We start from the raw sequence: 27,443 nt of genomic DNA, 5'->3' as shown, positions 1-27,443 counted from the left end.
ATAAAGTGGGAAAGAAGAGCACCTATGGATATTTTTTCAAATATCTGAAAGCACCAATTTCTTGGTGTTCTAAGAAGCAAACTGTAGTTGCTCTCTCATCTTGTGAGGCAGAGTATATAGTTGTAGCATAGACAACATTTCAATGTATTTAGCTTGAGCCTCTGCGCAATTTTGTGTGGACAACCAATCAACCATCAACCGTGCAAAGAATCCAATCTCACATGGGAGGAGTAAACCCATAGAGACCATGTTCCATTTCTTAAGAGAACAAGTTGGAAAAGGAAAGCTAGAAGTGAAGCATTGCAACACCAAGAAGCAAGTGGCTGATATTTTCACCAAACCACTTAGACTAGACAAATTTGAAGAACTAAGAGAGTGGATAAGAGCTAGATGTGTTGCAGAATTTAGCTTAAGAAGAGTGTTAGAATAAGCTAAATTTAGAGTTAGTTTGTTAACTCTTAAAACAATAAAAATCCTAAGCTAGTTATTTTTTGTTATTAGAATGTTTCTCTTTTCATTCTAGTTTCACACTTATAAATTGTTGTACACTTTTATTCAAAGACAATACACGAATAATACATTTACAATTTTAATTCATATCAATTCTCAACAGATATCATGTTAATCATTGAATTGGACAATGTGACAATATAAATGAATCTTATTAGATAATGTATGCGAACAAATACTTTTTCTATATAAGTTAAATTTACTCTCAGTCTAACATGTTTTAATATATATCACAAAATAACATTCCATTATTCAAGAAAGAATCAATAGTTTTCAATGTTTTTTTAATGATAAGCTTGTTATCATTTATATGGTATATTAAAATTATTGATCAAGTTTAGAGATGAAACTTGAGTTTTCTTTGTTGCAGGTTACTCTCTTTTTCTACAAATTATTGTAAAAAAACTTAATTGTTGTGCAAGCCATGTTTATTTATTTACTGATTCCCAAGACTATTTTTTTTAAAACATAGAATAATGGAAATAAAATTGTCTTTTTTAACTAAATTTATCCAATTACATTTAACATATTATCTCACCATTCTAAATATTAACTATTTTTTCTTGGAGTTGATATGAAGAAAAAAAAAATTATTTTGCCGAAATATAAACCTATATGAAGACAGTAATTTTTATCTTTTTCAATTAATATCTTTTAATATGTAGTTGTAAAAATAACATTTTCTTTCAGATTAAAATAAAAAAAAACATCATATTATAATTATGAAAATTGTTCTATACAGTCACGTGTTGTCCACATTTCTGAAAAAAAAATTATTTTTTTCAGTTGTAAACTTTTTTCTTAAACTTATTCTCCTTTGATCTTAATTAAGATAAAGTTGGAGATAATATTTTGTAGTACGTCACACAGAGTTTCAACATGTCCAAGTGTGAAGCTTCTCCCATGGAAATCCAAGTGGATTCACACTTCACTTCACATGTCACTATGGCACATATTAGTATACATTAAAAAGCAAAAAAACTCCTATAGTACTGCGAAGATCGAGTTATTCCATGAAAGAAGCAAACAAAGACTTGCATGCCCGTGACAGAATGGCCCCATACGAGCCAGCACACACTTCGTCACGGGAGTTCTATATGCCACATTCACACACTCTATATAACAAGCCTTATATTTCCACTCTCATCACAGTGCAGAAAAGAGTGAATCATAATATTGGTAGTGATGGAAGCATACAAGAAGAAGGTGATGATTGTGGTGATGATGGTGTTGGGCATTGTGATGAGTGGATCCAATGCGCAGTACTCGTTTTGTCGCATGCCCAAAGATGGGTTGAAGTCATGCTTAGCAAGTGTGAGTGGGGACAACCCTGTTGATCCCACCTCTGATTGTTGCTTAGCCATTGCAAAGGCTGATCTGCAGTGCTTCTGCCGCTACAAGGATTCGGGATTGCTCTCTATCTATGGTGTTGATCCCAACAAATGCATGGAACTCCCTGTTAAGTGCAAGGTTGTCGACTCTTTCCACTGCTAGAGGTGGCTCTCAGTAGTTATGTACTCTTTAATTGCCCTGTTTTATGTTTTTTTTTCATGGTTTCCAATGTTATGGACCAAGTATGCTTCTTTGTTTGTTTGTTTGTTGGTGTTCTTGTAATGATGTGATTTGTTCTTTAGTTTTGGCTAGTTCCTGTGTACATCTTATTTTCGTTCGTTGTTGGTAATGTACTTGTCCTCTTGTTTTCTTTAAAAGCTCTTTGTTTTGATCGCAAACGAACAACTTCAACCAGGTACTTATAGCAATAGAACAAAAGAAGACTAATCCGCAAGCTATCACAAATAAAATGAAAGATACTTCAAAAAAATTGAGAATCATTTAAAATAGACTTTAAAGTTTAACTATGATACTAGGTATTAATGGGTGTCACAAATAAAACAGATACGTTCTTTCGATGTTTTGTAATTGATGGAATATTTGTCTTAATTATTGTGAGAAAATCAGGTTTAAGGTTACTCATTTTTTGTGAAGGGAATGTGTGTGCTGATAAGTTGACTAATTTTGGATTTATTCATAGAGAATCTTTTCATTGGTATAATAGGTTTCCATATAGTTTGATCTTAAATTTTTTTATGAATATGTATAGTTTACTTATGTATCGTTTTTGTTAATATATGGATTTTGGTCAAGTTCCCCCATGTTTTTTTTTTTTTTTTAATAATACTTTTTTCATGTTATGACAAATGATTGTTGTTACTTGAAGTGTTAGCATAATTGAGATGTCAAGTTGCATTGTGATGTCTAACATGAAAGCTTTTATTTAAAAAATAAAAGAGATACGTTAAAAATGTTTGTTAAGAAGTCAACTTTAAACCTAATTCACTTCTTAGTAAGAGCTCATGCGTGGAACAATATATTATGATTGATCCAATAACGGTTCAATAAACTTTACTATATTAAGAGGTGATTTTTAAGTTTAACTCAACCTTGTAAAATCGATTTATAAGATAAGATTTGTATTCACTTATATATTATAAAATTTTCTAATCTTTAATCGATGTGAGATTTTTAATATTCCAAAGAACAATTCAATAACAAGTAACACAATAAATCTAAATCTTTTTATAAAAATAAATTCTAGATCACTTTGATATCATTTGAAGAGATGAAATTTAAACTCAATTTTATAAAATTAACTTTTACAATAAGATTTATGTTAATTTATTATCTATAAGTTCATATAAAATATGTAATCTCTAATATTTTTCATAAGGAAGAAAAGATCCTTATAATAGTGCTAGTTATTGGGCATCTCTAGAATGGATAAAACAATCATGTATTGAAACTTCAAGTTATATTGTATTATGAACTACAAAAAATAGTCCTGTTAGCCATATTATGGGACTATTCCCCACAGGAAATAATGAAAACGATATCACTTCAAAACATTCCCGACCGTGTACAACAATCAACAAGTGACCAGAAAAAAACCTGTTGGATAAGTCAGATACATAAAAGAAATAAATAAAACATAAATGAGTGGATTAGAAATAACTATACGCACACTTAAGCGTCATCAAATACATCAAATTTATTATATTGGTTAAATAAGGTTAATTATACTCGTTCTTCAACTAACATAAATTCACGCAAACTTTTTAGGTGGATTGAATAATAAGTTTTAATATGGACATGGAAAATAATTTATGTTGCACTAAGAGAATCAATTAATTCGGTATAATAAAATGTTGCAATAATTACGTATAACTAATTGATATAGTCTATAACAGAATGTGATGTACACATATCATATTGCTGTTTTATTTTTAATTATATTTTCAAATTATAAAAATTAAAATTACTCATATACTAATTATTTTTTTTTTGCAGTGATTTTTTTTTTTTTTAATTTGGCAGATACCCACTGATATGGCTAACATTAGCCTTAAAGTTTCCCTTAAAAAAGGTCACAAGTTGGGTGAAAATGTGGAAATACCATAAGGTTCCAAATAGTCAAATAAAGTAGTAGGTTTTTAAGTAAATATAAAATGAAAGAAAATAAAAGAAAAATTATAATTTAAATTACGATTTGAATATATTTTCATAAATTATCCTCTGATGTTTTTTTAATATTTAAATAAAATAATTTAAATAGTGCTTTGAAACTAAAAAATAGTTGAAGAGTATCAGAGAAAAATTAGTAATTTTTTAAGGATTAAAAATATTTTTAAATTTCAAATTAAATAAATAAAATAATCATTTTATAAAAAATAAATTTTCCTTTTCTCTTTATTCTTTTCTTTTTCTCTTTATTTTTAACCAAACATATATTTTGGGCCGGGTTACCTCTTTACGTGTTTCCTTTCTAGGGCCCAATATTTATGGGCCCAGCTTGGCAATCCTATATATATGTATCTATGTAGAGAAGATGAAGTCGCAGATAAACCCTAATGTCTCTGTTCATTGCCTTTGGTACTCAGTAGCAGCTGCAAAGGTTGTGTTTCGTGTTCTTTGACATTGTTTTTTGATTTACTTGTATTCTTGGAATAGGCCTTCATAATCCCAGATAAGCTTCGGCGTATTGTTAAGTGCTTATTCTGATTCATGGGAGGCCGAAATTGATCCCTGGAAGTTTCGCTGATAAATGCCTATTTCTGATTCTTACATCAAGGCGTTTACTAGTAACTTTACCATACACTTTCCACTTTAATCTTTCACATTCAAATATTATTCTTCATTTCACTTCCTTAGATTTTCTTTTAACTTTTTTAATACACCATTTCTGAGTTTTTAAACTAGTTTTGCTGAATCGTACATTTGTTCATTACTCTTTGTGTCTGAGATATATGCGATGGTTTGATTTGAACGGATTCTTATGTTTTCAGTTTCTACACAAGTTGTGTTTTTGAATACACATTTTGTTTTGTTTAGCTATAAATTGGTGTTAGTAGGGCTATTAGATGAAGGATAAGACTGTGGGATCCTATTTGACCTAATAGAACTTTGAATGGTTGTTTATGGACCTGCCAACTTTAATAATCATCAATAAAAGAAATGTATATAAACTTGAAAAAAAAAAATAAAGAAATGTAAATAAAAAGATTGCTTTCATAAGATTTTTACAATTTTCTTTATTCTTCCTAGTTTTTATATATCACGATAAATTAGTTATTTTACAATGATTAAAATTAGGTTAAAAGTGAATGTATAAATGATAAGAAACTAATTAATATAGTTTTGAATTTTAAAAATAATAATTAAATAAAAATATTTAAAATGTGATTCTAAAAAGGAGAAAGAGTAACCATTATTAAAGGAATACGTCATTAAAGGTATTTCTACTGAAATAAAAGTATTTCATTTATAAATTGGAAAAATATTGTTCATGTAAGTTCTCTTCAATTTAATAAGATATATTTTCAATTCAATTTTGAAAATAACTTCCATTGGAGACTTTAAAATGTTATGATTGAACATCGGAATATGCTGATTCATTACTATCCCCAAAGGTTAAGTTAAAGTAAAAGATAGTTCCATGGTTATAATATGATGGACCTCTGTGGTGTCTTTTTAATTTTAAAATGCATTTATCATTGTTTTTCTTATTAGATACCCTTAGATCTTTTTTTTTAAAATATTTTACACATTCATTTATTATATTAAAACGAGAAGAAATGACTAAACTAAATAATAATTACATAACTATTGTATTAGAACAAATTATTTTTATATTTCTTTATTCCTGCAAAACAACCTTAAAAGAACAACCATTAAGACATGAAGAGAAAATACAATTTTCTTCTTTTAAATTTGGAAACAAATGTTAATTTGCATGTTCTTATAATTATGAAGAACGTTGACAACATTTTTAACGCACTTTTATTTAGTTATTAATATCTCAAAATTAAAAAAAATCAAGAAAAAAATTTAAATTTGAAGTATGAATAAAATTAACAATTTTTTGCACCCCACATAATTTTTTTGTATCAGATAGGAAGAGTGACCAAATAAATAGTGGCCAGACAAAAAAAACACTCCCAAATTAATTACAGATCAAATATAACTCCACCCAATCATGATTTAAATTCAAATTTATCAAACATAGCCCCACAAAAACCAATTAAAAACGTGAAAAAAGGATATTGAATTAAATTTTAAAACATGGATTTATTTCAAAAAAATTCCTAGTTTATACACAGTTACCTTTACCAGCCAGTTGATATTGATTACTCAACATAAACCACTGTCTACAAAATCCAGAAATTTAACTTGGTTATAACATCCTTTCAAAAAGTGTTACGAAGCTAATTCTTATGTCTCGTAAAAAATATGGCTAGACAAATAGGCCAATCTTTATTGTTAAATATCACAAATGATGCTTACTATAAAAATCAAAATAGTATGATGTTAGAATTTAAGGCCAACTAACAGGATTTAAGAAAGTAACGCATCTATCATAAATTAGAAAGCACAAGTTTATATCATTGCCTAATCAAAATTTTCGAACTCAAAATAGGTCCAAAGCCCATATTACAGACTACAGTATCTTCAAGCAAAGTTTTACATCTACTTGCTGTATAGATGAACGGCAGTGAAGATGAAGAAACCTGCCATCTGCATCACAATCAAATAGTTTAGAGACAGAACAGAGCATACAGACATGATTACAACTTCTCAACTGAAAAATTACAAGACGACACGATGGCCTAATAACATTAAGCCTCCATGCAAGGAAAAAGAGACTATAATAGAAGAAAGGGCTAACCATATGTTCATCATAACTGTTTTTAAAAACAGTTTAGTCATAAGAAGAATAAGGTGCATTCAAGTTAGCTGCTTGGTGAACTATTTTTCCAAAAAGTGGTACAGAGATCATGTCCCATTTTGTAGATTAACTTAATCCAACGAGAATGAAACTATGGGAGAGAGATCCTTACCATCGAGAATGCTGCTCCATAATAGGGATAAGCTGCTGGTATAAATCTTTCATATTCATTGTGTCTGAAGGGACGAACAGGAATCTACATGGAAAATTCAACATTATTTATAAATACTGCTTACAATATTTTGTTTATTATAATCTATTAACTCCCGTGAAGAAGTTTCACAACTGATGCTAAAGATTGGCATTCAAGTTGATCTAGTAGCGAACTCTTATTTGGCAATTAATTCTGAAATACAACTGCTTGGACTGTATAGGCTAGGCAAAACTACAAACCATAAACTGTATAGGCTAGTCATGTCATTACATTAGAAAGAGATATTCTTAAACACAAAGATGCAGGTGTTACGGTGTTTGTAAAGTTTTTATATATGGAAACACAAGTGAATCTAAATGATGCAGAAAGGGGGAGTTTTGGTAGAATGGCACTTAAAAATATAGAAAAAATCATTAGAGGACCAGCAATTACCTGCTTTGATAGAGATAAGCTTGTATATCCTAGTTTTTCGTACTCAACCTTGAATTGGAAAACCCCATAGACATCTGGAACCTTAAATGATGTGAAGTAATGGCCCTGAAAGAGATTACACAATCTAGTGAACTTTGCTGAGTTTATTAGAGAAGAATACAAGAGTATAGCCATTAGGAAATTCAAAAGCACCTTCCCATTAGTTGATAAAGTCTTCAAGACATAGGGGCTCATCATGTAAAATTGCACTTGAACATCATCAGCTACGTAAGGCTCCCAAGATGTCCCAGACCACTCGAAAATTTCAACAGAGAATTCCTTTACAACAAGATTGGACAAATGAGTGGCAACCAAAAGCAATGTATTAATTAGAGAAAACATGACAAACAATATATCAGAATTTGGACATTTTAATTACCAAATCATCATTGATCCTATAGATGGCTGGTTCATTAGCTTCCCCAACTTTGTGATGTTGCATGTGGACTGCCTATATGTCAAAACATGAAGCATAAACATCCTAACTAGTAGTAATGATGCTAAATGAGACGTGAAATATCACATAAATGAACAATGACAATAAAATTGTCTGTCGCATCTTTTTTCTTACCTTGAGGTGACCTCTTTCATGGAAAACCCATTTGCTAAGTTCAGTGAAGAACTGCTCATTACCTGACTTTTCATGCCTGTTATTCCAAAAAGCATTAGCAAGTATTTCTTTGCTGAAACTATTTCACTAAAATCAAATTTTAGGTGGGAAAGACAGTCCACAGTATGTTAGACGTAGTGCAAGAATTATGCAATATCACTGATAGAAAAGGCTTAATTCTTTACTCACTTGGTTGGACTCCCAGCCTTCTGCACACCTGACCTGAAAAATCTGCAGAAAAATTCCGGTTTACAGAAAAATGAGCTTCAGATCTTACATATTAGTAAGTACAAAACAACCCTGATAAACTAGTGAGTTTCCTTACCGGTTGCTGAACATGCTCAATGAGCCAGAGATCAATATCCGGGCATTATTTCTTGCCTACCAAAAAGAATAAGAGGAGAATACATGAGGAATTATTGCATGGGTTCCCAATTAAAGTCCTAAAAAACATGCAATGAACAGAAAAATGTTTTTAACACATTTTGTGAAACAGGTTATTGTATTCTGTAAACTTAACAACGGATAGTTTGAAACTATTTTTGTATGTATAACTACTGTAAATTGTAAGGGTAATAGCAATTAAAGGAATGAAAATAACATTAAGAATCAGGCCTTGCTTGTGTAGTTCAAAAACATAAGAGCTAGGGTATGTTAAAAGACAACCAGAAATAAACAAATGAGGGCAGTAAAATACACACACGCACACAACCAATAAAAGTGGAGGATGAAATAATATACCTGTATAACTGAAACTAACGAGATCGAAGATCCAGTGAGTGACGGAGGACTTGTCAGTTTAGATTTTGGGTTAGCAGAAAAAGCTGAAGGAGATGCAGAGAGTGCTTTCAACACCTGGATTGAAACACAAGAAAAAGTGTAACCAAACTAATGTAAACTTATAAATGCAATATGGCTACTGCCAACATGCGAACTGTGATAAATAAATATTACCAGGCTATTGGTAGGATTTAGTGAATGGCCAATCCCCTGGAAAAGTACTGGAGCCTGTCATAAGTAATGAGAAAATTCAGAAAAGAACACTGCAGTGTGCAAGAAGCATTTGCCAGTAACATACAAATCTCACCCCATTTAGAAAAAGGACAAAAAGGGCAAAGGAAAAAACACAAACTTATGAACTCAAACAGTAGTGCTAGCATAGATAAAATAATGTTAGTGCTTCCAACAACACTCGTTGTGCACAACACAGTTCTTAACAAAATTAACAATTCACTTGCCTCGATCTTTTTGCTTCCCAATATCACGTCAGACTTGATAAAATCATCACTAGCAATCAACGTATGATCCCCTTCAGTAGCAGATACTGCATATCCAGAATGATCCACAACCATGGAAGCTGGATCCTAGAAAAAATACAGAAGCAAAGTGTAGGACTTGAAAGTTGAATGCGCCAAAATAACATAAACCTAAGGAAATTATAGCAACACTAATAGCAACTCAGGCCCAATTGGTCAAAGTCCATTGACGGGGAGTGAGGCTACTGATCTTACTGAGGATGAGAGGCCTAAGAGAACGACTATGTCCCCTCATGGTTGTGATGGTTAGTCCATTAATTCATGTATTGCAAATTTTCTATTTTCTCCTATTTCATTATGCTTGTCATTCTGTCAGAAACCGTTATGTTTGTGTGGGTGTAGTTTGGCATATATGTTAATGGATAGAAAGAAGGATGCAGGCAAAGAGTATTTAGAAAATCTATTATTCTCACACTCATTTCTAGAGGTTCCTCCAGGCCTCAAACTCAGAAATTTTTTTCTTAATTTCATTTTGGATTCGCATCCCTATCGTTTGAGATGAAAATGTCAAAATAAGCACACAAATAACAACAACTAAGCAAATTACAGGACCATAGTATAGCACATGACTGTAACACGACCACCACACTAGAGGAAAACCATGCACAAAAAATCAATTCAGCTAATAAAATCAAATTGTTCGCAAGCACCTCATCGAAGTCCACTCCACACTCGACGGCGATTTCCCTTATTAAATCAGATGCATTGCTATCAGCAGCAACAATCAAATCATGACCCGAATCAACAAAATCCAAAATTGCAGCAGCATCAACGGATCCTCCAAAACCTATTAAAACACCTTCGTTTTAGCTAGCTAAAAGTAAAATTTTTGAAACACATACAAGACAGAAACCGCACATCCTCGAGACCCACTTGCAAAATAGCAACACAAATCAAGATCTCAAAAGCTTTCGGGGAAAGGGACAAAACATAGCAATGGGGGGTGGGGAGTGGAAAACTCACGTTCAATGGTGGGGGAAAAGAGAATTAGGGCGTCGTAGAGGTACTGGCCGTATCTCTGGAGCGCAATTTTGGGGTCATCGGCGAGGTGGAAGTGGAGATCGAAGCCTCGAGATTTGAGGGAGTTGAAAAAAAGAGAGTGGGAGGATTTGACGGCGAAATCATCGAGCAAAACGAGGACACGCCGATCTGAGGGACGCTCTGGGGAGAAGGAAGTGCAGAGAAGAGGAATGAAGGCGAGGAAGACGAAGATGAGCTTCGACATTGCTACCAACAACACTGCCACACCTCTCTCCACTGCTAGTCAATCGCAGACTTTCACAGCGTCTTCTTCTACCTCATCTTTCATAAATTACCTTTTTAACCCCCTTGATTCATCAAAATTATCATTTTCCCCATTTTTAATGGACTCGAGCCCCTATGGCCCAATTCAGAGTCCATTCACACGGGCTTTAGCTTATTTCACTTTGGGCTCATTCTGCACCTCCTTTAGCTCTCCCAGCACCTCCATAATTTTTTAATTCCAATTATATTTTAGAGTTTTCCATTTCCCATTTATTTTAGAACTTTCCTAAATATATATTTTTCATTGGAGAATAGCTAGGAATGGTAAAAATATTTAATAAATTACAGGTATAAATATCTTGACATGATATCTAAGGTTTAAAAATTGGAACCACCCACTTTGATTCAACATGTGATAGAACAGAGGGAACCATTTTTTCATTTTTTTAATTATTAATATATATATATATATATAATTTTATTTATCTATATATTTCCTATACATATAAAAGATATATTTTTTACAATTATTTGTTTTAGTTTTATATCATAATATTTTATCCTTAAAAAACCAATTTCATTATTTTTTTATTGGTATAAATGGTAACAATATAGTCTTCCAATTTAAAAATAATTATAAAAATAAATACTTTTTTTTTAAATTTTTTTTTAAATAATTTTTTATTGTGTGTATTTATTTAAAGGATAAAATTGTAAGAAATTGCATCCAAAGTATCTCTTACAGAATTATATATATATAATATTTTTTTTATCAAACTACAAACAAATTACGTAATCATTTTATTGTTAATAAAAATGATGTAATTTTTTTTATAATTTATAAGACATGAGAATATTTTCAGTTAATTTGTTTTTCGCTTAAATGGGTAGTTGATCCAACTTGATAAATCACTTAAATAATTTGTGTTGGTTAATTCATATCTTAAATAAGTTGTTTAATTTCGATTCGACTATAAGTTAGATTAATGAATATTTTTTTATAATTTATAACACATGAGAATATTTTCATTTAATTTGTTTTTCACTAAAATGGGTAGTTGATCCAACTTGATAAATCACTTAAATAATTTGTGTAGGTTAATTCATGTCTTAAATAAGTTGCTTAATTTCGATTCGACTATAAGTTAGATTAATGAATCATTTTGACCCTCTTAAAAAAAAAGTAAAAAAGTAAAAAATAAAAATTATATTTTTAAATTTTGTGGTTTAGAAAAAAAAATGGATTTTTGCTTCCAACATGATAAAAAATATTTTTTTTTGTCTTTTGAAAAACTCGAATCTCACAGTTATTTTAAGTCATGGATTTGATGTCAAAGAGTGCTGTAAATGATAAAAAAAAAAAGGTTTAGGAGGGTTTAACTCCAATATGTAGCAATAATTTGTAAAATTGGTCTCTTGCTTATTAAGTAAGAGGTACTTTAAATTTTATTTCATGTTACAGTGTTATAGAAATTTTAATTCAAACTCAATTTTGTAAGAGTGAAATCTCTAACATGTTAAGTTATAATCTTTTATGTATGATTGTAAATTAACTTAAAAAAAAATAATAATGTTGGAGATCTCCGCATTGACTAGAAATGAGGACATTTTATTATATATAAACGGGTGCAAACCTCACCTTATGAGTCGATTTTATGAGGTTGAGTTAGGCTTAAAGTCCACTTCCTAACATAGTATCAGAATCATTTTGAACCTATCCTAACGAGTATCTGTTGGGTTTATTGGACCACCCATAACATATACCTTATGAGCCGGTTTTATGATGTTGAGTTAGGCTTAAAACCCATTTCTTAATAAATAAGATATATTTATTATTTTATATTAAGTAATACTTTTACAATCATATATCAGATTATAATTGAGGAGAAAAATAATTTTTTATTAAAATTAGATGATTTTAAAATTGTATTGTATCACACACATGATAGATGTAAACCGGTGTCTTTTACCATACAGTTATCAAAATAATATTTTTCTTTAAATTTATGAATTTTTGTTTGATTGATATAGTTTCAAGTAACATTTTCCTTTCATATTTTGATTTATGAGCTTCTCTTTAATTTACTTTAGTTTTTGGCCATGAAAAGAACCAATTAGGGAGTCTCTCAATCATTAGTGATGAGGCAGTTTCACACCACTTCATGTTTGAATCCAGTAATCCACCAATTCCTATATACCAATCGCAACATAGATTTTGAAGGTCACATCCTACTCATCCATTTTCCATGGAATTACTTGGACCACTTTCTGCAGTTCGTTAAACTATGTATCCTCTATTTCTGGAAAGACACTGTTAATTTGTGAATCCCCACCAAGTAAACCTCAATTATAAAATGTATTAAACATAACAGAATCAAGAACATCAAGTTTACATTGTGTACAATTCATGAATATCATCATAATGAATGATAACAGCACAGCTTTCTAATAATTTCAACCATCAACAATGTGTTAAAGAATATTAGAAAGTGTGTTGATCTTAACATTTGTCTTGTGCTGATTAATTTTGTAGAAATACTAAACACAACATTTGAAAATACTCTTAACATTGAATGAGAATTTTGAGAGGTTTTGATGGTAGAAAAGCTAAGTTTTAGTGGCTTAACTTGTGGACTATTGTGGCCATGTGTTTTCCTTGATACTCTGCAAGGGCAAGTTCTGTTTGACTAGCTTGCCTTGAGCCATCGCCAGCAAAAACTCCAGCTCCATATGGAGACCCACCTCTGATTGAGTCCATTTCGAACATTCCAGCACCAAAGGTATAACCAATAGGAACATAGAGCATCCCATGGTGGACTAACTGTGTGATTGCTGTCCAACTATAATAATAGTCGTAAAAAGGCATGTTATTCATTGTTGGTCTGTCTCCCAATCATGATGCTCACCATTTACAACATTATGTTACCATCAAAATAACAACAATACTACTACCTTTATTCACTCACATCAACTATGAACTCATTACAAATTTCAACTAAAATAAAGACATTTTATGAGATTAGTTTTGTAAGATTGAATTAGACTTAAGTCCACTTCTTAATATGATATCAGAGTCATTCAGAGTCTTTCTTAATAAAAGTTTATTGAACATATCAAGATCTCAATATAATTGTGTTGGAGATTCCAGATCAACTAAAAATACTGATTGAGACTAACCAACAGTGCATATGGTATTGCAGACAACTTATTCTCCCGGTTTTTGATGAATTGTTTCTAACAGGACAGGAATATTTTCAAACAAGGTTTGCTAAATTCAAAGCAGTTCAAAAATAGTTTACAACTAATTATGATACAGAAGAACAACTTCTGCTAAAGGCTGACTAGAACCCGTTTTGTACCACTAGTTATAAGTTCTAAGCAGATAAGACTTAACAATGGAATAACAATCAGGGTTTATATACTCTACAGATACTGCATTCATTCTAATTAAACTCAATCATTTAATTTATCAGCATAGAGAAACTTGTGAACTTGTATTGAAGAAAATAAAATGAAGGCAGAAAATAAAGGTGTTCTTACGCTGTGGTTTCTTGACCTCCACCCTGAGTGCCAGTGCTGACAAAGAAGCCAGCAGGCACCCCAGCTAGCTTCTGCTCTTTCCACAACTGACCTGTTGAATCGAAAAACGCCTTCATCTGTGCTGCCATGCTGCCATACCTTGTTGGAAATCCAAACAGCAAGCCATCAGCCTCCACCAACTTGTCAGCAGAAATGAGTGGAACCGTATCATCCTTCTCAGGTGCCTTCATCTGTTGCAAGACCTCCTTAGGAAGTGTCTCAACCACACGATACAACACCCCTTCAACTCCTTCAATTGAATCCACCCCTTTCTTCAAGGACCTTGCCAATGACTCCACATGGCCATAAGTTGAGTAGAACACAATGAAAACTTTCAGCTTTTTCACTGCTTCAGGTGCTGGTGCTGGTGCTGTTGCTGACCCCTCTTGAATTGTGCTACTTGGATCATTTTCTGGGATTGCCCTTTCAACACTAACTGGATCCTTTTCTGATCCAGAAATTGGTGCCTTTGTCTTGCTTGGAAAGCAACCACCTCCTTTCCCCATTGAAATTCACTGTCAAATATAATTGTGAATGAAGTTTCTAAAATCTGTGCAATATAAGGCTACTCTTGTTTTACTTGCCAAACAAGATACAAAGACATATATTGGTAGAAGAAAGAAACAGATGGAATCGAATAAAATGTTGGTTAACTTTGCATCACAAGCCTGCTAAACTGCAATAACAAAACAAAAAGAAAAGAGCAGAAAAAGGAAGAGAGAAAGAAAACGTGTAACGTGAAAAAGATTGGATTTGACTTCACCTACGAACTACTTTAATAATTATATTAAGATGAATTATAAGTTGGCCATTCGCTGGCATGCTAGTTCTTGAATTATTAAGTCAATTATCACTTTTCAAGTAATTGTAAAAGAGTATAAATTTATCAACCATGCTACATTATAATCAGAAGACATCATAAACAGTTTAAACAAATTGTTTTTTCTTATCTGTTTGTTGGTGAAAAGGTGCAGTGTGGCATAAGGGTGTTCTTAAGAAAAATTGAAAAATATTAATATAATTTTAAAACTGTTCAATTTCAAAAAAAAAAAAAAAAAATTCTCTTTCCCCTTATAAACATACCCACACTATTGAGAAAATTATAGCAGCCTAATTAGACAAAATGGCAAAGAATCAAATGACAATTGTGGACTCATTGGAGTCTCTTACAATAGTATTTGCTAAGGAAAACTTCATTTTCATTGACACTTTCAAACCAGTATTTCTTAAAGGATAATATTTCTTTTTTAGTGGGCAGGAGATAGAAACTGAAAATCTGATTATTCTTTTCCTTCACAGATAGCAACTAGTTTCTATGAAAATAATATATTAGCTTCTTCAATGATGTGTAGCAAGCCATTATTGTTAAGCAATTATTAGTAAGTTCTACCTAACTAATTCAGAGTTGGGATTATTCCTTGCACACATGCAAGTGCACAAGCTTTCAAATTTTAAGTCAACCAAGACTTCTTTTTTCAAACATCATCATCATCATTTTTCAAACACAGTTCAGAGTAATTTATCCAAAATTTCAGACATATACTTGAAACCAGTTTAGTATTTTTACATTATTCTTTTTTGTGTGTTTAACAACTGGATATTGATGCAGTTTATACATGAGTGGTGGGAGAATTGAAGACATACCTACCTACCTATTCATTCACTTAGATAGGTAGGTTTAGAGTAAAAAAATTTCAAATGGATAAACTCATTTTGGTGTTAAATTCCTTCTAGGATTGTGACAAATGTCACTAACAAAAATAGTATACCTTCACAACTAAGTTAGAAGTATGACTTTTTGTTGCAGTTTGCATGAAGATTTGTTAACAATCCAAATATAAGTTAAAATCTTATATTTAATAGAAATAAAAAAAGGTTTTTTTACCATGATGAGTTATTTTTTTTTGTTTTTTACTAAAATGAGGTCCGTTTAAAAAAAATTACAAATTTAGGCAAGTCGTACCAATTCGGCACGACTTCATATGCACAAATCATCCCAATTAGACACGATTCTGCCATGTCATAATTTTTTATTTTTTAAAAATTTTATTGTTTATATATTGGGCCACAAATGTCGTTATTTAAAAGGTCACAGTATATAGTTTGCACAATATTTTAAAGGCTTATGAGGTCCAATTTAATCCAGTTCGAAATCAGGATTATTGGTTTACTTACACGGGACCAAATTTCTTACCTGACCTCATCATGCGTCGACATAAATCAGGAAGACCTAGCACTCAACGCATTCGTAAAGAAATGGATGATTCAATTCCAAATAAGCCAAAAAAATGTTCATATTGTAAAATGAAAGGTCACAATAGAAACAATTGTCCGCACAAACAAGCTTAATAATAAAATTCAATTCAAGTTTGATTATTAATTTCCTCATTTTCTTTATCTATGTATTTATTTATTCATAACACTCTTAGAGCATTTATTTTCTTTATCTATGTATTTATTCATTCAATTCAAACATGATTCATACACGATTATCCAATTTTTTGTTCCTTAAAACTAACACTCTTAGAAAATTATGTATCAAATTAATTTTTAACATTACATAACTTACTACCCAATATATAAACAATTAAAAAAAATAAAAATATGACGTGGCAGAAGTCGTGACAAGTTGGCACGACTTTAGTATGACATGACAAAGTCGTGTCTAATTGTAACGATTTGTGCATATGAAGTCATACCGAATTGGCACGATTTGCCTAAATTTGTAATTTTTTAAAAAGGAACCCCATTTTGGTAAAAAGAAAAAAAAAAATAACACCATGATAGTCAAAAACCCAATAAAAAAGTTAAGTAACATGAAAAAAAAATATCTACAAACACTTTTTAAGGAATTTGATTGAAGGTCTCATGCTATTGTAGGCAACTCAATCTTCTCTTCTAGTCTATCTTCAACCCATAGTAAATTATATGTATGGATTTGAAATAGTTATTGTGAATGTCCTTGTAACATTTATTTTTATAGCTTTAGTTATAATAATGTTAAATTGGATTCTTATATTTAATACCTTTACTATTACTTTCTTATGTTTAATATCACTCTTCAATTCCTACATGCCTAGTGAAAGTAATAATTGTACTTTATTTAATTTAGTGCTTCATGTAAAAGAAAACATTCATTTTGGATTTCTGATTATACATAACGTATTATTCTTTATTTTAATCTTTATGTAAAAATATTTTATTAAGATTAAGTGTTCAACAGTCAGTATCCAAAATAATTTATATTTTTTATATAAATATAAAATACTTTTATGTGTAAATTAGATAAAAAAGAAAAAACCATCAATCTCTAAACTTTTTAAAGTGGATTAGGATGAAAAAAAGATAAACAATGTTTTGGAGGTGCATTTAGAAATCATGTGGTTTTTGAAGCAAGCTGAAGAGATCTTCATGAGCCCATTTCACATTACCTCCACTTGATCCATTACTAGGGATAATGAGATGAAGAAAACTTCTATTAACTTTTGACCTGATTTAAAATTTTAGATGTAAAATAAAATAGTTAATGATATTTAATTACATTTTAGATAAAGATTGACTGAACCATAATAAATAATAAGTGGTAGTATAAGATTACTTAACAATTTCTCTCCTCACAGGCTTTTAATTTTTTCCATGGAAAGAGTTTTTTAATTTAAATGATATAATACTACATTTATTTTATTGTTTATATTTATTTCATCATTAAGATTATGAAATCTAAAGTTACGTACACCCATCAAATTTTATTAAAGATTATATGAAGTACTCTAATTGTTACTCAATTAAAGATTATATGAAGTGCTCTAAATATAAATTAAAATAATCATATTATTTTATAGTATTTTTAAAAATTTATCTACACTATTGTATAAAGAGATACACTATTTAATAATTTCTTGTCATTTTGAATATTTTTATCCTTAAAAAAATTTATTTATTTATTTAATAAAATAAATAATTAAATAATTTATATTTTTAAAAATAATAGTTATATAATTTTTTAATATTATTTTTAGAAAATTATATATATATATATATTAAATTGTATTAATTTATTTATTTATTTACAAAAATAATAAAATTATAAAACTTATAAATATGTATATATTTTAATGTAATGAAAGTACGAAAACACATTTCCTTGTTATCTAAGAAGATAGTTTGGTTTTCAATATTTCTTTTATCTTAAAAAAATAATTTAAAGCTCATCTTTTCTATCTTTATTTTTTAAAACAAATTTTAGTATTTTAATAAAGGATCAAGTATTTAAAATATTTTTATATAGTAATATAAATAATTTATAATAATAATAATAGAATATGATTTATAAATTAAATATTTACTTTTTTATGAATTTTAATTATAATACATTTTATACATTTAAAAATATTTATTTATTATAAATTTTAGTTATGCAAAGCCAGCATTTATCTCGTGCTTTACAAAAGGTAAAATTCTAGTTATTATTATCTCAGAAAACATTATCCTTTAAATATTTTTTTAAAGTTTTAAGCCTACGATGGTTAGTACATTTATTTCATTAAATAATCATTATTTTTTGTAATTAAAAAGGAAAATAATTTATTAGGTAATATATAATTTTAAAATACTCAATAAATATTTTATTAAGAATTATTAAAAATAAGATAAAATATTTTAATGAATTAACTTTTATCATTTCAAATTATTTAAATTATAAGTATATTATACGTTTTTTCTATTTTTCATTAAGTAGTCATTGTATTATGTAATTAAAGAAATTATTAAAAAGAAGATAAAATATTTAATGTTTATTAAATACTTAATATTTATTGTATTTAATGTTATTGGGAGAAAATATTTACTTTTTTTTTTGTTATAGTTTAAAGTATGAATTTCAATTTAAAAAATATATAAAATTCTTCTGTTTGACCCTTATGAAAACACATATAGTCTCAGTTGTTCTATTATTATTTTTTCTTTTCATAAATATTCTTTAAAAAAAAACTATCATATATGTATGTAGATAGAGATAATAGATATAGATATATAACAGGTTCATATGAGTGCAAATATGAAAATTAAATATCAAAATACGAATTCTACAATGTTTTCAAATTTCTTTATACTCATACAGTTCAAAATTTCGTAAAGGAAGTAAATTATTCCTTTCCTTAAATATGAATGTTCATCCCCTTTGGTGGAAACCAAAATAGGACATGCATAGAAATCTTTACAAACATAAGAAAGTGTTTTTGATAAAATAGAGCAATGTTATGCATTAACTGTTATGGTTTAAATTATATATATATATATATATATATATATATAATGTATTTTGTGTATAAAAGAACCAGCATGCATATTCAATAGACAATAACTTCATAAAATTTCATAAACACTTGTTTTGGCGCGCCACATACACAGGTTTGTCCTCTTCTTTTCATCTGGTTTAAACTTGTTTCACAAACCACATGAACTCTGTTTTCTGTGTTTTATTCTCTTCAACATTATTCTTTCGGTTATGTTTTCTATTCTGGATGTTAGTTTTTGGTTTACCATTTGTGTTTTCACGTCTACATAGCAGATGGACCAAAATAAAAACAAAAATACTCAGCAAATTGTGTAAACTGAATTTTTGTCTCTGGTGAAATTAATGATACTTTTAATGGGGTTGGCTTAGGATGTTGAAAGATCTTTTCCTTTTCTTCTTAAACTGTGTAAACTCAGTTTTTGTTTTTAGTGGAATTTCTGTTTGTACAAGATTTGTTTTTAGTGGAATTTCTGTTTATCCAAGATTTGTTTTTAGTGTAATTTCTGTTCTTCTTAAACGTGTGTGTGTGTGCCTAGTTAATCCAGTATTTTCCTCTTGATCAAATGGTTTTGGAATCAATTTATCAGTGAATTTCTAATGGTTGGTTTTGAGGAGCATTGTTTGTGCTTACATGGTTCACTTTGAAGTTTAGGTTCTCAAGTCTTCAGAATAAATTAAACACGGACACACACAAGGTTGGATCCTTAACCACAAATTAGTCACTTTCAATTAATTTTTTTATCACTTCTATTTAGTCTTCTTGTTTCAGTGATAGGATCTATAAAATGTGAGTGATTGTTGAACATCCCATATATACACTATTTAAACTACTCAGATTAATCCTAAAACTTTTCCTAAGAGAAACAAATGCAAAGAAAACCAGTGATTTTGTTCTGAAATAATATCTGTATTCAAAACAAGCCATAGGTTCAGATAAATGTTCACCTTTTTCTTTCCTTGGCTTTCGTTTCTTTCTGCTATTCATCTCTTGTTCAAGGGGCATTTAATCTAAAAGCAATTTGTTCATTACATCAGGTACCGAGTTCATTCCTGATCACCATGAAGGAGAAAAACAAGACAGTTGTCCAGTATGATGACAGAAGTTCTGTCCCCAACAATGTAAGCAAACATGATATTTACCATCTCTACTAAATTTTTGTTTCTGCAACCTTCTGAGACCCTGATATATATATATTCTCTTGCTTTAACCAAATTTTCTTTTTCTAACAGGAAATACCAAACCTTCCCCAACGCCAAACTCCTTGGTCTACTTCTCAGGTGACAGTGTTTTATTTTTTGAGACATTTTATACTTATTCTTATTGGAAACAAACAGCTGACACTCTCATCTTTTTTAACTAGGCTTCAGCTTTTCATAAATTTAGGTCTACTCCAACTTTCAGATCAACTCCAGCTAGTCCTCACTTTTATTCCTCCTGGTTTGGAAGTCAGGTAGTGATATACATATTCATTCATATTATAGCTGATTCTGTGCTTTGATTATCATGAAGGGACTACTCACCTGTCTTGTTTTCTTCTTATATCTTGTTTGATCCAGATGTGGAATAGGCCAATTCAATATGGTTCTCCATATCAAAATATGGCGTTCTCCAATTATGCTATGATGGCAGCAAGGGTAACTCTAATTCCTCAGTTATTTGATAAGTTTATTTAGTTTCTTACTTCATTTTTTCTTCATGATTTCTATTAAATTCAATTGGCCAGTTGCTTCAGATTTTATGGAATGTACATATTCTTTTATGGGGTGAGGTTTGGGTGCACTTAGCAATTGTTAATGGATTCAATGCATGATTCTTCCTCCTACGGAAACTTCCACGATGAATGTGTTTGTATATTCACAAAGCCATCTGATACAACTACTTTTGCAGGTTGGTCAGAGTTCTCTATTAGCTTCTGCTAATACAATACAAAGGACTCCTGCTGAAAACTACATGCTTTTAAATAACCATTCTTACAAGAGCTCACAACCTACAAGTAACTTAACTCCCCAAGCCAGAGAAAATGAAAGAAGGTATTCAATCCAAGGAACCAACTTGAAAGGATCAGTAAGGAGGTACGTTTGTTCTGCTGGTGAATACCATTGCATTTTTTCCAACCGTAAATTTCAAATTGTTTGTGCACAGTGTGACTAGTGAAAGCAAGGAAACAACTGTTGTAGTCAATGATAATAAGAATGATGGTGGATCAACAAAGGTGCATATACATCTTTGCAATGTAAGAAGAATAAGAGAAAATGAATTTCTTTGATAATACTTTCTGGAAAGTAAATGCTTATTAAGTTTGCTTCATTTAATTCTTAGTGATGTCTACTATTTCCTGCTGAACTGCATTTACCTTGACAGGAAAGTAACTATACAAAAGAACTAAGAAAAAGAAAGGCAGAGCAGACATCATCCAAGATCTCAAGCATGAAAAACATTAAGGTATACAAATGCAATGCATATTTATCATATACTAAATATATACTGGCATGTTTATCGGGTGTCTTGAACTTCTAAATTGTATATAAATAAAATAAATATATCAAGAATTATAAAGAGTACATGAGGTGACAATATGATTAACTTGTTTCATCTATTTCTAGTTTAAATTTTTTACATTGAACACTATTGTATATTTTCTGCCTGATATATTTTAAAGTCGTTCTCATTGTCTTTGAATATTACAATTCATATAAAACATGATTCAACATTCAAAAATTAGCTTGACGACTCATAATAACCTTTTTTTTCAGCTGCAGGATATTCCTTCAAGGCAACAGCAATCCAGGATGATGCCTGGAACTGGTATGTTTGAAGTTAATCAATTTGTGATTTAATATAAATAAGAAAATTCTAGTTTGATGAACTGAGATTTGATCAGTGGGAGGTGCCAAGAGTGTATACTGAAAATAGCAATGCTGATGATGAAAATACAAATATTGAAACAGGTAAGTTTGAAGCAAATCCAACCGATCTGAATCAGAATTTGCATATAGACCCCAATAAATCTGCCGCTAATCCTCTACTTGAAAAAGAGGTACTAAAATTTTCTGAGTTTTATGTCACATGTTAGCTTTAGGGTTACTTTTCTATATTAGGAAAGGGAGCTCATGTTCTGAATAAATGCTTAAGATAAAGGCAAAATAAATTTAATAGACCAGCTAACTGCAATGTAAAATTTCCTGTTGGATTAAATATGTTACGTATTTGTATATCTAAAGTTGATCTGCTCGTGCTTATGAATAAGTGCTTGTTGCAAAGGTCTAAGGATCATGTTGAAACACAAAGCAACCAAAAGGAAAAACAGAATGACACTGACTAGCTCCTTTTTTCCGACCATAGATATATATTATAAATTCGTTAAAATCTATAAACTGTTCCTTTTAATGTTCTCCCAAAAAGAAAAAAACTTTCACACACAACGTTTATAATGTCACAGGAAATATGTACTTACCAATTTAACTGTACTGAATAAAAAAGGAGAATCTAATTATGGTATTAAACTACCATTAGTTTACAATTGCATGCTATGATGGTCCGAAGTTACTTGCTAAGATTCACCTCATTGATTTCTTCCATATTTAAATTTGTTAAATTCCTTTATAGCTTCACCATTATATATGGTCTGGTTTATTCAAGTATCATCAAATCTGCATGCTACCCTGTGTGGCTTGTTGTAAGGGAATATCATGGTTTTCTGATTGCAATACTTTCTAAACTTGTGTTCAACTTTGCATTGGCTTTGCTTTTCCGACACCTCCTTCCTTGTCACTTAAGGCCATTCTGATGAAAATCTACCACTATTATAGTAATTGTATTATCTATAGACTATGGAAATGTGTACTACAGTGAACATGAATGTCTTTCATAAATACTTGCCATAGTTTTGTTTCTCCTTTTAATTCTTAGGGATGTCTACTGCTGAGCTGTTTTTACTTTGACAGGAAAGTGATGAAACAAAAGAACAAAGAAAAAGGATGGAGATGAATAAATCATCTAAGAGACCAAAGGTGAAGATCATAAAGGTAATACATGCACATTTATCGTACAGTAGATATACACTGGCTCATTAAGCATGTGTTTCAAACTTCTAAATTGATTACGAATAAAATAAAGATGTTAGGTTACAAAGAGTGCATGAGGCAACAATGATAAATGAGATTGAATTTTCTGGCATGAATTTGAACATTACACCTTTCCATCATGTCACATTAAGTTTGAAGTTTATGTAATCTATAAGAAAATATACATATGCAGTTGCTCTAATTTAGAAATTTAAATTGATCTTGAATACTAAAAGGAAAAAACACAATATAGAAAACATTGAAATTGATTATTAATTTCCAGATAATTGACCTTTGAGAACTTTGTATACCATTCCCACTCTTACGAGACCATTACCATGATCAAGCAACAACTTAAGAAAAGGTTTGCTAAGTGGAAAAGAATCATCTAAAAGGAATAACAAAACCACAAGGCTAATTAATATACTTTGTATAGTCATGGATTGTCAATTCTAATTTCTAAGAAGCAAAGGGAGTTCAGGTAAGATTTTTGGTGACTGTAGACATGTTTGAGGAAGAACTATGTAAGTTTATTATCGATTTGAATCAGAAGAATTAACAATTCACTGTTTTTACCTTTTACTTTTCTTTCAGCAATTCACATGAAAAAAATCAACAAGTTATATCAGCTTAAATTGTTAAAATGAAAAAGTGTCGGAGAAACACTTACGAAATTATCCTATTTGACTATTCCACCTTCTTATTTGCCAATGTTTTCACCTTCATAGTTCATAATGGTTACAATCTTGGTTTCTCTCAGCTGAAGGATATCTCTTCAATTAAGCAAACACAATTCAGTATGACAGCCGGAAATGGTATGTTCTAAGTTCATCAATTTGTGATTTCATATATAAAAGATGAAAAATCAGTGTCTTATGATCTATGAGATTTGATCAGGGGGAGGTGCAAACAATGTGACTAGTATTGAAAATTGTAATTCTATTCAAGACAAAACAAATATTGCCTCGGATCATTTTGAAGCAAATCCAACTGAGGGGAACAGGATATTGAGTACAAACCTATCTGCCACTAATCCTCAACTTGCAAAGGAGGTACTGAATTTTTCTGAGTGCTATATCACATATCAACTTTCCGGTTACATTTCTATGATAGAAAAGGGAACTTGATCTGAATGAATTCTAAAGATAAAGGGAAAGTGAAATTAACAGATAAGCTAACAGAACTTTAAAGTTTTTATTGGATTAATATGCTGAACATATACAAATATCTAAAGTTCATCTTTTCAAGCTAATCATGCTCATAAATTCCTTAAAAAATCTAAAAAGTCTTTTTTTATTCTCCCAGCAAGAGAAATCTTTTGCATAGGCCGTTTATAGTATTACCTCGGAAGGAAATTTGTGTGAACCAGTTTAACTGTATCAAAAAGGAGAATCTAATTATGATATCAAACTATCACTTGTTTACAAATTGTGCTATAATGGTCCAAAGATACATTGCTTGATTCACTTCATTGATTTCTTCCATCTTTAAATTTGTTAAATAACCTTATTTATAGCTACACCATCTATATTATCTGGTTTATTTAAGTATAAGTATCATCAAATCTACATACCACCCTGTGTGGCTTGTTGGAGGGGTTTCTGCAGTATTAATGCTCTTATTACGATTTCCTGCTTGCATTGTAAGTGATCTCGGACATTGGCTTTCTAATTTTTTGTTCAATTTTTGCATTTGTTTTGTTCTTCTTTCTTGCACCTCATCTCTAGTCACTTACGGCCATTTTGGATGAAAGGCTAGTTATTGTTCTATATATAGCCTATGTAGATGTGTACTGTAGTGAAAATAAATTTCTTTGTTAAATACTTGTCCTAGTTATAGTTTTGCATTTAATTGTTAGTGATGCTAACTATTTCCTGCTGACCTGCATTTACTTTAACAGGAAAGTGATGAGGCGAAAGAACAAAGAAGAAGGCAATCAAAGAAGAAATCAGCTAAGAGATCAAGGTTGAAGATGAAGGTACACAATAAATTGATTATACAAAAATAAAAACATCACAAATTATAGAGTACATGAGGTGACAAGACAATGATGAATGCTCTTGAATTTTCTGGCATGAATTTGCACATTACACCTTTCTTCTGAGTCAAAGAAAGTATACACATGTAGTTGTTGTAGTCAAGAAATTTAATTTTCTAACATGAATACTAACAAGGAAAAACACAAAGTAGAAATACATTGAAATTGATTATGAAATTGTAGACAGTTGATTTTTGAGAACTTCCACTCTTATCTAGTCACTGCGCAGCTACACAATAGGTGTGGTAAAATTACCATTATCAAAAGACACTAAAAAAGATAGCTTCATTCTAAGAAGATGAAAGGGTATCAATTGTATGAAAAGATCTAAGCTAGCTAATGTGGTGGCATGATAGGAAAAAATATCCATGCTTTCATGTCACCTCTACAACTCACTTTAAGTTTTGTATAATATTATAGATTCCCAAAGTGTAGCTATTTTATTAATTTTTTCACAGCAGAACAAAATATTCCTATTACTGCTGTTTTGATACTTTATAGGCTATATGTTAGTCAAAAGAACATGTTTATTCTTAAGTTGGCTTCAATGATCATTGTAATTGTGCATGCTAGGACTTTTTAACTACAGCAATGAAAATTTCTCAATATCATATAAAGAAAGTAGGGCTAATTTTACAAAAACGAGAGTTATTAAATTCTTCAAGAGTGATGTTATGGTAGATGCTTAAAGCTAAATCATATGTTTCACATACCACTAGGGAAGTGGCTAATTTTTCTTTTGCTTCACTCTCACTTTTATCACACCATTCACAATCCTTCTTGACACCTCAGTCATTTCCTTAAACTCATAATGTTTTCCATAACTTGTTTGTTTCACCTTGGTAGGTGGAACGTGAAAGGCTCAATGCTTCCATTAGAAATCTAGATGTCGAAAATGCTGGGCTCAGAAAAGAGCTTCGTGACCTTATTGATGAGTATGACAAGCTCACAGGAAATAACGATTCCTTAATGGTATGCCATTTGAATCCTTATTTGTCAAGTTATTTACCTGTCAGTATAGATTTTTAAGTTGAATGACTAAGTTCTTGTATTCCTATAAAAGAAAAAAATGAATGGTTCCATGTTACATTCTTTCTTTGAAACAATCTGAAGAATTTAACTAATTATATACTACAAACTAAAACATAAACATAATTTATCCAAACTAGTAAACTTGATATACAGCTTGATTCCTTTTGTTTTGTCTGCTTCTTCCTTGCTTTGTTGTGTTTTCCTTTTTGCCACAAACTTTAGCATCTGATCTGTTGTGTTATGGGGACAGGATGAACTCAATGAGATGTTTGGTCAAGAAACAGTAATGGATGTTTTCAATATGCAGTCTGCTGACTCAGATGCTGATGATAATCAGAACTCAAATGCCACTTGAGGATTCAAATTTCAACTTATCTAAGATCTATCATTTTCACATTACAAGCCATACTTGGTTTTCCTTATAGAAATCACTAAAGCCTAAATAAATGACAGGAGCACTATAAGGCTTTTATCTGATAGCTTTCAAAACATTTACATAATAATTTATGGTCCTACTAACCAGTTTCTTAAGGCAATGGTTAGCATTTTCCTTAATTTCATAGTACTATCCAATTTTTTGGGTTGACATTGAGATTATTTTTTTAGGATGACATTGAGACTTTGTTATGAAGTTTAATGATTGTGCCTTTCTCCTCCCCTTTTCTACTTTGTTCTTTTATCCGCTGCATTTTTAACAAGTAGTAGAGAATAAATAAGAGGATAAAACATAGATTTAGTACTTGATACTGTTTCTCTTTTTTTCCAATCAAAGTAAAAGTTATTCTGTAATAAATACTTGTATTAAAGTTTTACAAAAAATATCACGATAATTATAATTAAATAACAG

The 27,443-nt window shown here is 30.3% G+C and overlaps 4 protein-coding genes, 1 long non-coding RNA gene and 1 other non-coding gene across 6 annotated transcripts; 4 read left to right on the top strand and 2 right to left on the bottom strand.

Moving 5' to 3' along the window:
- Positions 1 to 1,646: 1,646 nt before the first annotated feature.
- On the top strand, positions 1,647 to 2,219 carry LOC137831827 (putative lipid-transfer protein DIR1). The gene has a single exon (XM_068639673.1). It carries the CDS (start codon positions 1,696 to 1,698, stop codon positions 2,002 to 2,004), a length of 309 nt encoding a protein of 102 aa, XP_068495774.1. The 5' UTR covers positions 1,647 to 1,695; the 3' UTR covers positions 2,005 to 2,219.
- A 2,305-nt stretch (positions 2,220 to 4,524) lies between these two features.
- On the top strand, positions 4,525 to 4,665 carry LOC137811819 (small nucleolar RNA snoR83). Its single transcript, XR_011081162.1, has one exon. It is a non-coding gene; the product is annotated as a small nucleolar RNA snoR83 (small nucleolar RNA).
- Positions 4,666 to 6,398: 1,733 nt separating this feature from the next.
- On the bottom strand, positions 6,399 to 10,723 carry LOC137833049 (dolichyl-diphosphooligosaccharide--protein glycosyltransferase 48 kDa subunit). Its single transcript, XM_068641437.1, has 13 exons — positions 10,305 to 10,723; positions 9,992 to 10,128; positions 9,264 to 9,389; positions 8,980 to 9,033; positions 8,767 to 8,880; positions 8,351 to 8,406; positions 8,215 to 8,256; positions 7,987 to 8,062; positions 7,795 to 7,866; positions 7,569 to 7,694; positions 7,377 to 7,481; positions 6,903 to 6,986; positions 6,399 to 6,579 (listed from the first exon to the last, which is right to left on the bottom strand). The coding sequence occupies exons 1-13, from the start codon at positions 10,564 to 10,566 to the stop codon at positions 6,532 to 6,534; spliced, it is 1,302 nt and encodes a 433-aa protein (XP_068497538.1). The 5' UTR covers positions 10,567 to 10,723; the 3' UTR covers positions 6,399 to 6,531.
- Positions 10,724 to 12,923: 2,200 nt separating this feature from the next.
- On the bottom strand, positions 12,924 to 15,251 carry LOC137833038 (probable NAD(P)H dehydrogenase (quinone) FQR1-like 2). Its single transcript, XM_068641430.1, has 2 exons — positions 14,127 to 15,251; positions 12,924 to 13,426 (listed from the first exon to the last, which is right to left on the bottom strand). Exons 1-2 carry the CDS (start codon positions 14,669 to 14,671, stop codon positions 13,201 to 13,203), a joined length of 771 nt encoding a protein of 256 aa, XP_068497531.1. The 5' UTR covers positions 14,672 to 15,251; the 3' UTR covers positions 12,924 to 13,200.
- A 4,271-nt stretch (positions 15,252 to 19,522) lies between these two features.
- On the top strand, positions 19,523 to 20,912 carry LOC137825978 (uncharacterized). The gene is made up of 4 exons (XR_011083390.1): positions 19,523 to 19,574; positions 20,497 to 20,580; positions 20,692 to 20,739; positions 20,823 to 20,912. It is a non-coding gene; the product is annotated as an uncharacterized lncRNA (long non-coding RNA).
- A 106-nt stretch (positions 20,913 to 21,018) lies between these two features.
- Positions 21,019 to 27,230, top strand: LOC137822517 (E3 ubiquitin-protein ligase BRE1-like). The gene is made up of 13 exons (XM_068627415.1): positions 21,019 to 21,096; positions 21,186 to 21,230; positions 21,350 to 21,534; positions 21,605 to 21,695; positions 21,824 to 21,904; positions 22,216 to 22,267; positions 22,411 to 22,499; positions 23,407 to 23,487; positions 24,287 to 24,341; positions 24,424 to 24,578; positions 25,427 to 25,504; positions 26,411 to 26,536; positions 26,847 to 27,230. The coding sequence occupies exons 1-13, from the start codon at positions 21,019 to 21,021 to the stop codon at positions 26,949 to 26,951; spliced, it is 1,221 nt and encodes a 406-aa protein (XP_068483516.1). The 3' UTR covers positions 26,952 to 27,230.
- Positions 27,231 to 27,443: the final 213 nt, after the last annotated feature.

This window comes from Phaseolus vulgaris, chromosome 11 (genome assembly GCF_000499845.2).
Source record: "Phaseolus vulgaris cultivar G19833 chromosome 11, P. vulgaris v2.0, whole genome shotgun sequence".
Lineage (NCBI taxonomy): Eukaryota > Viridiplantae > Streptophyta > Magnoliopsida > Fabales > Fabaceae > Phaseolus > Phaseolus vulgaris.
Note: the sequence above shows the minus strand (reverse complement) of the source record. Positions and strands in the feature narration are given on the sequence as shown.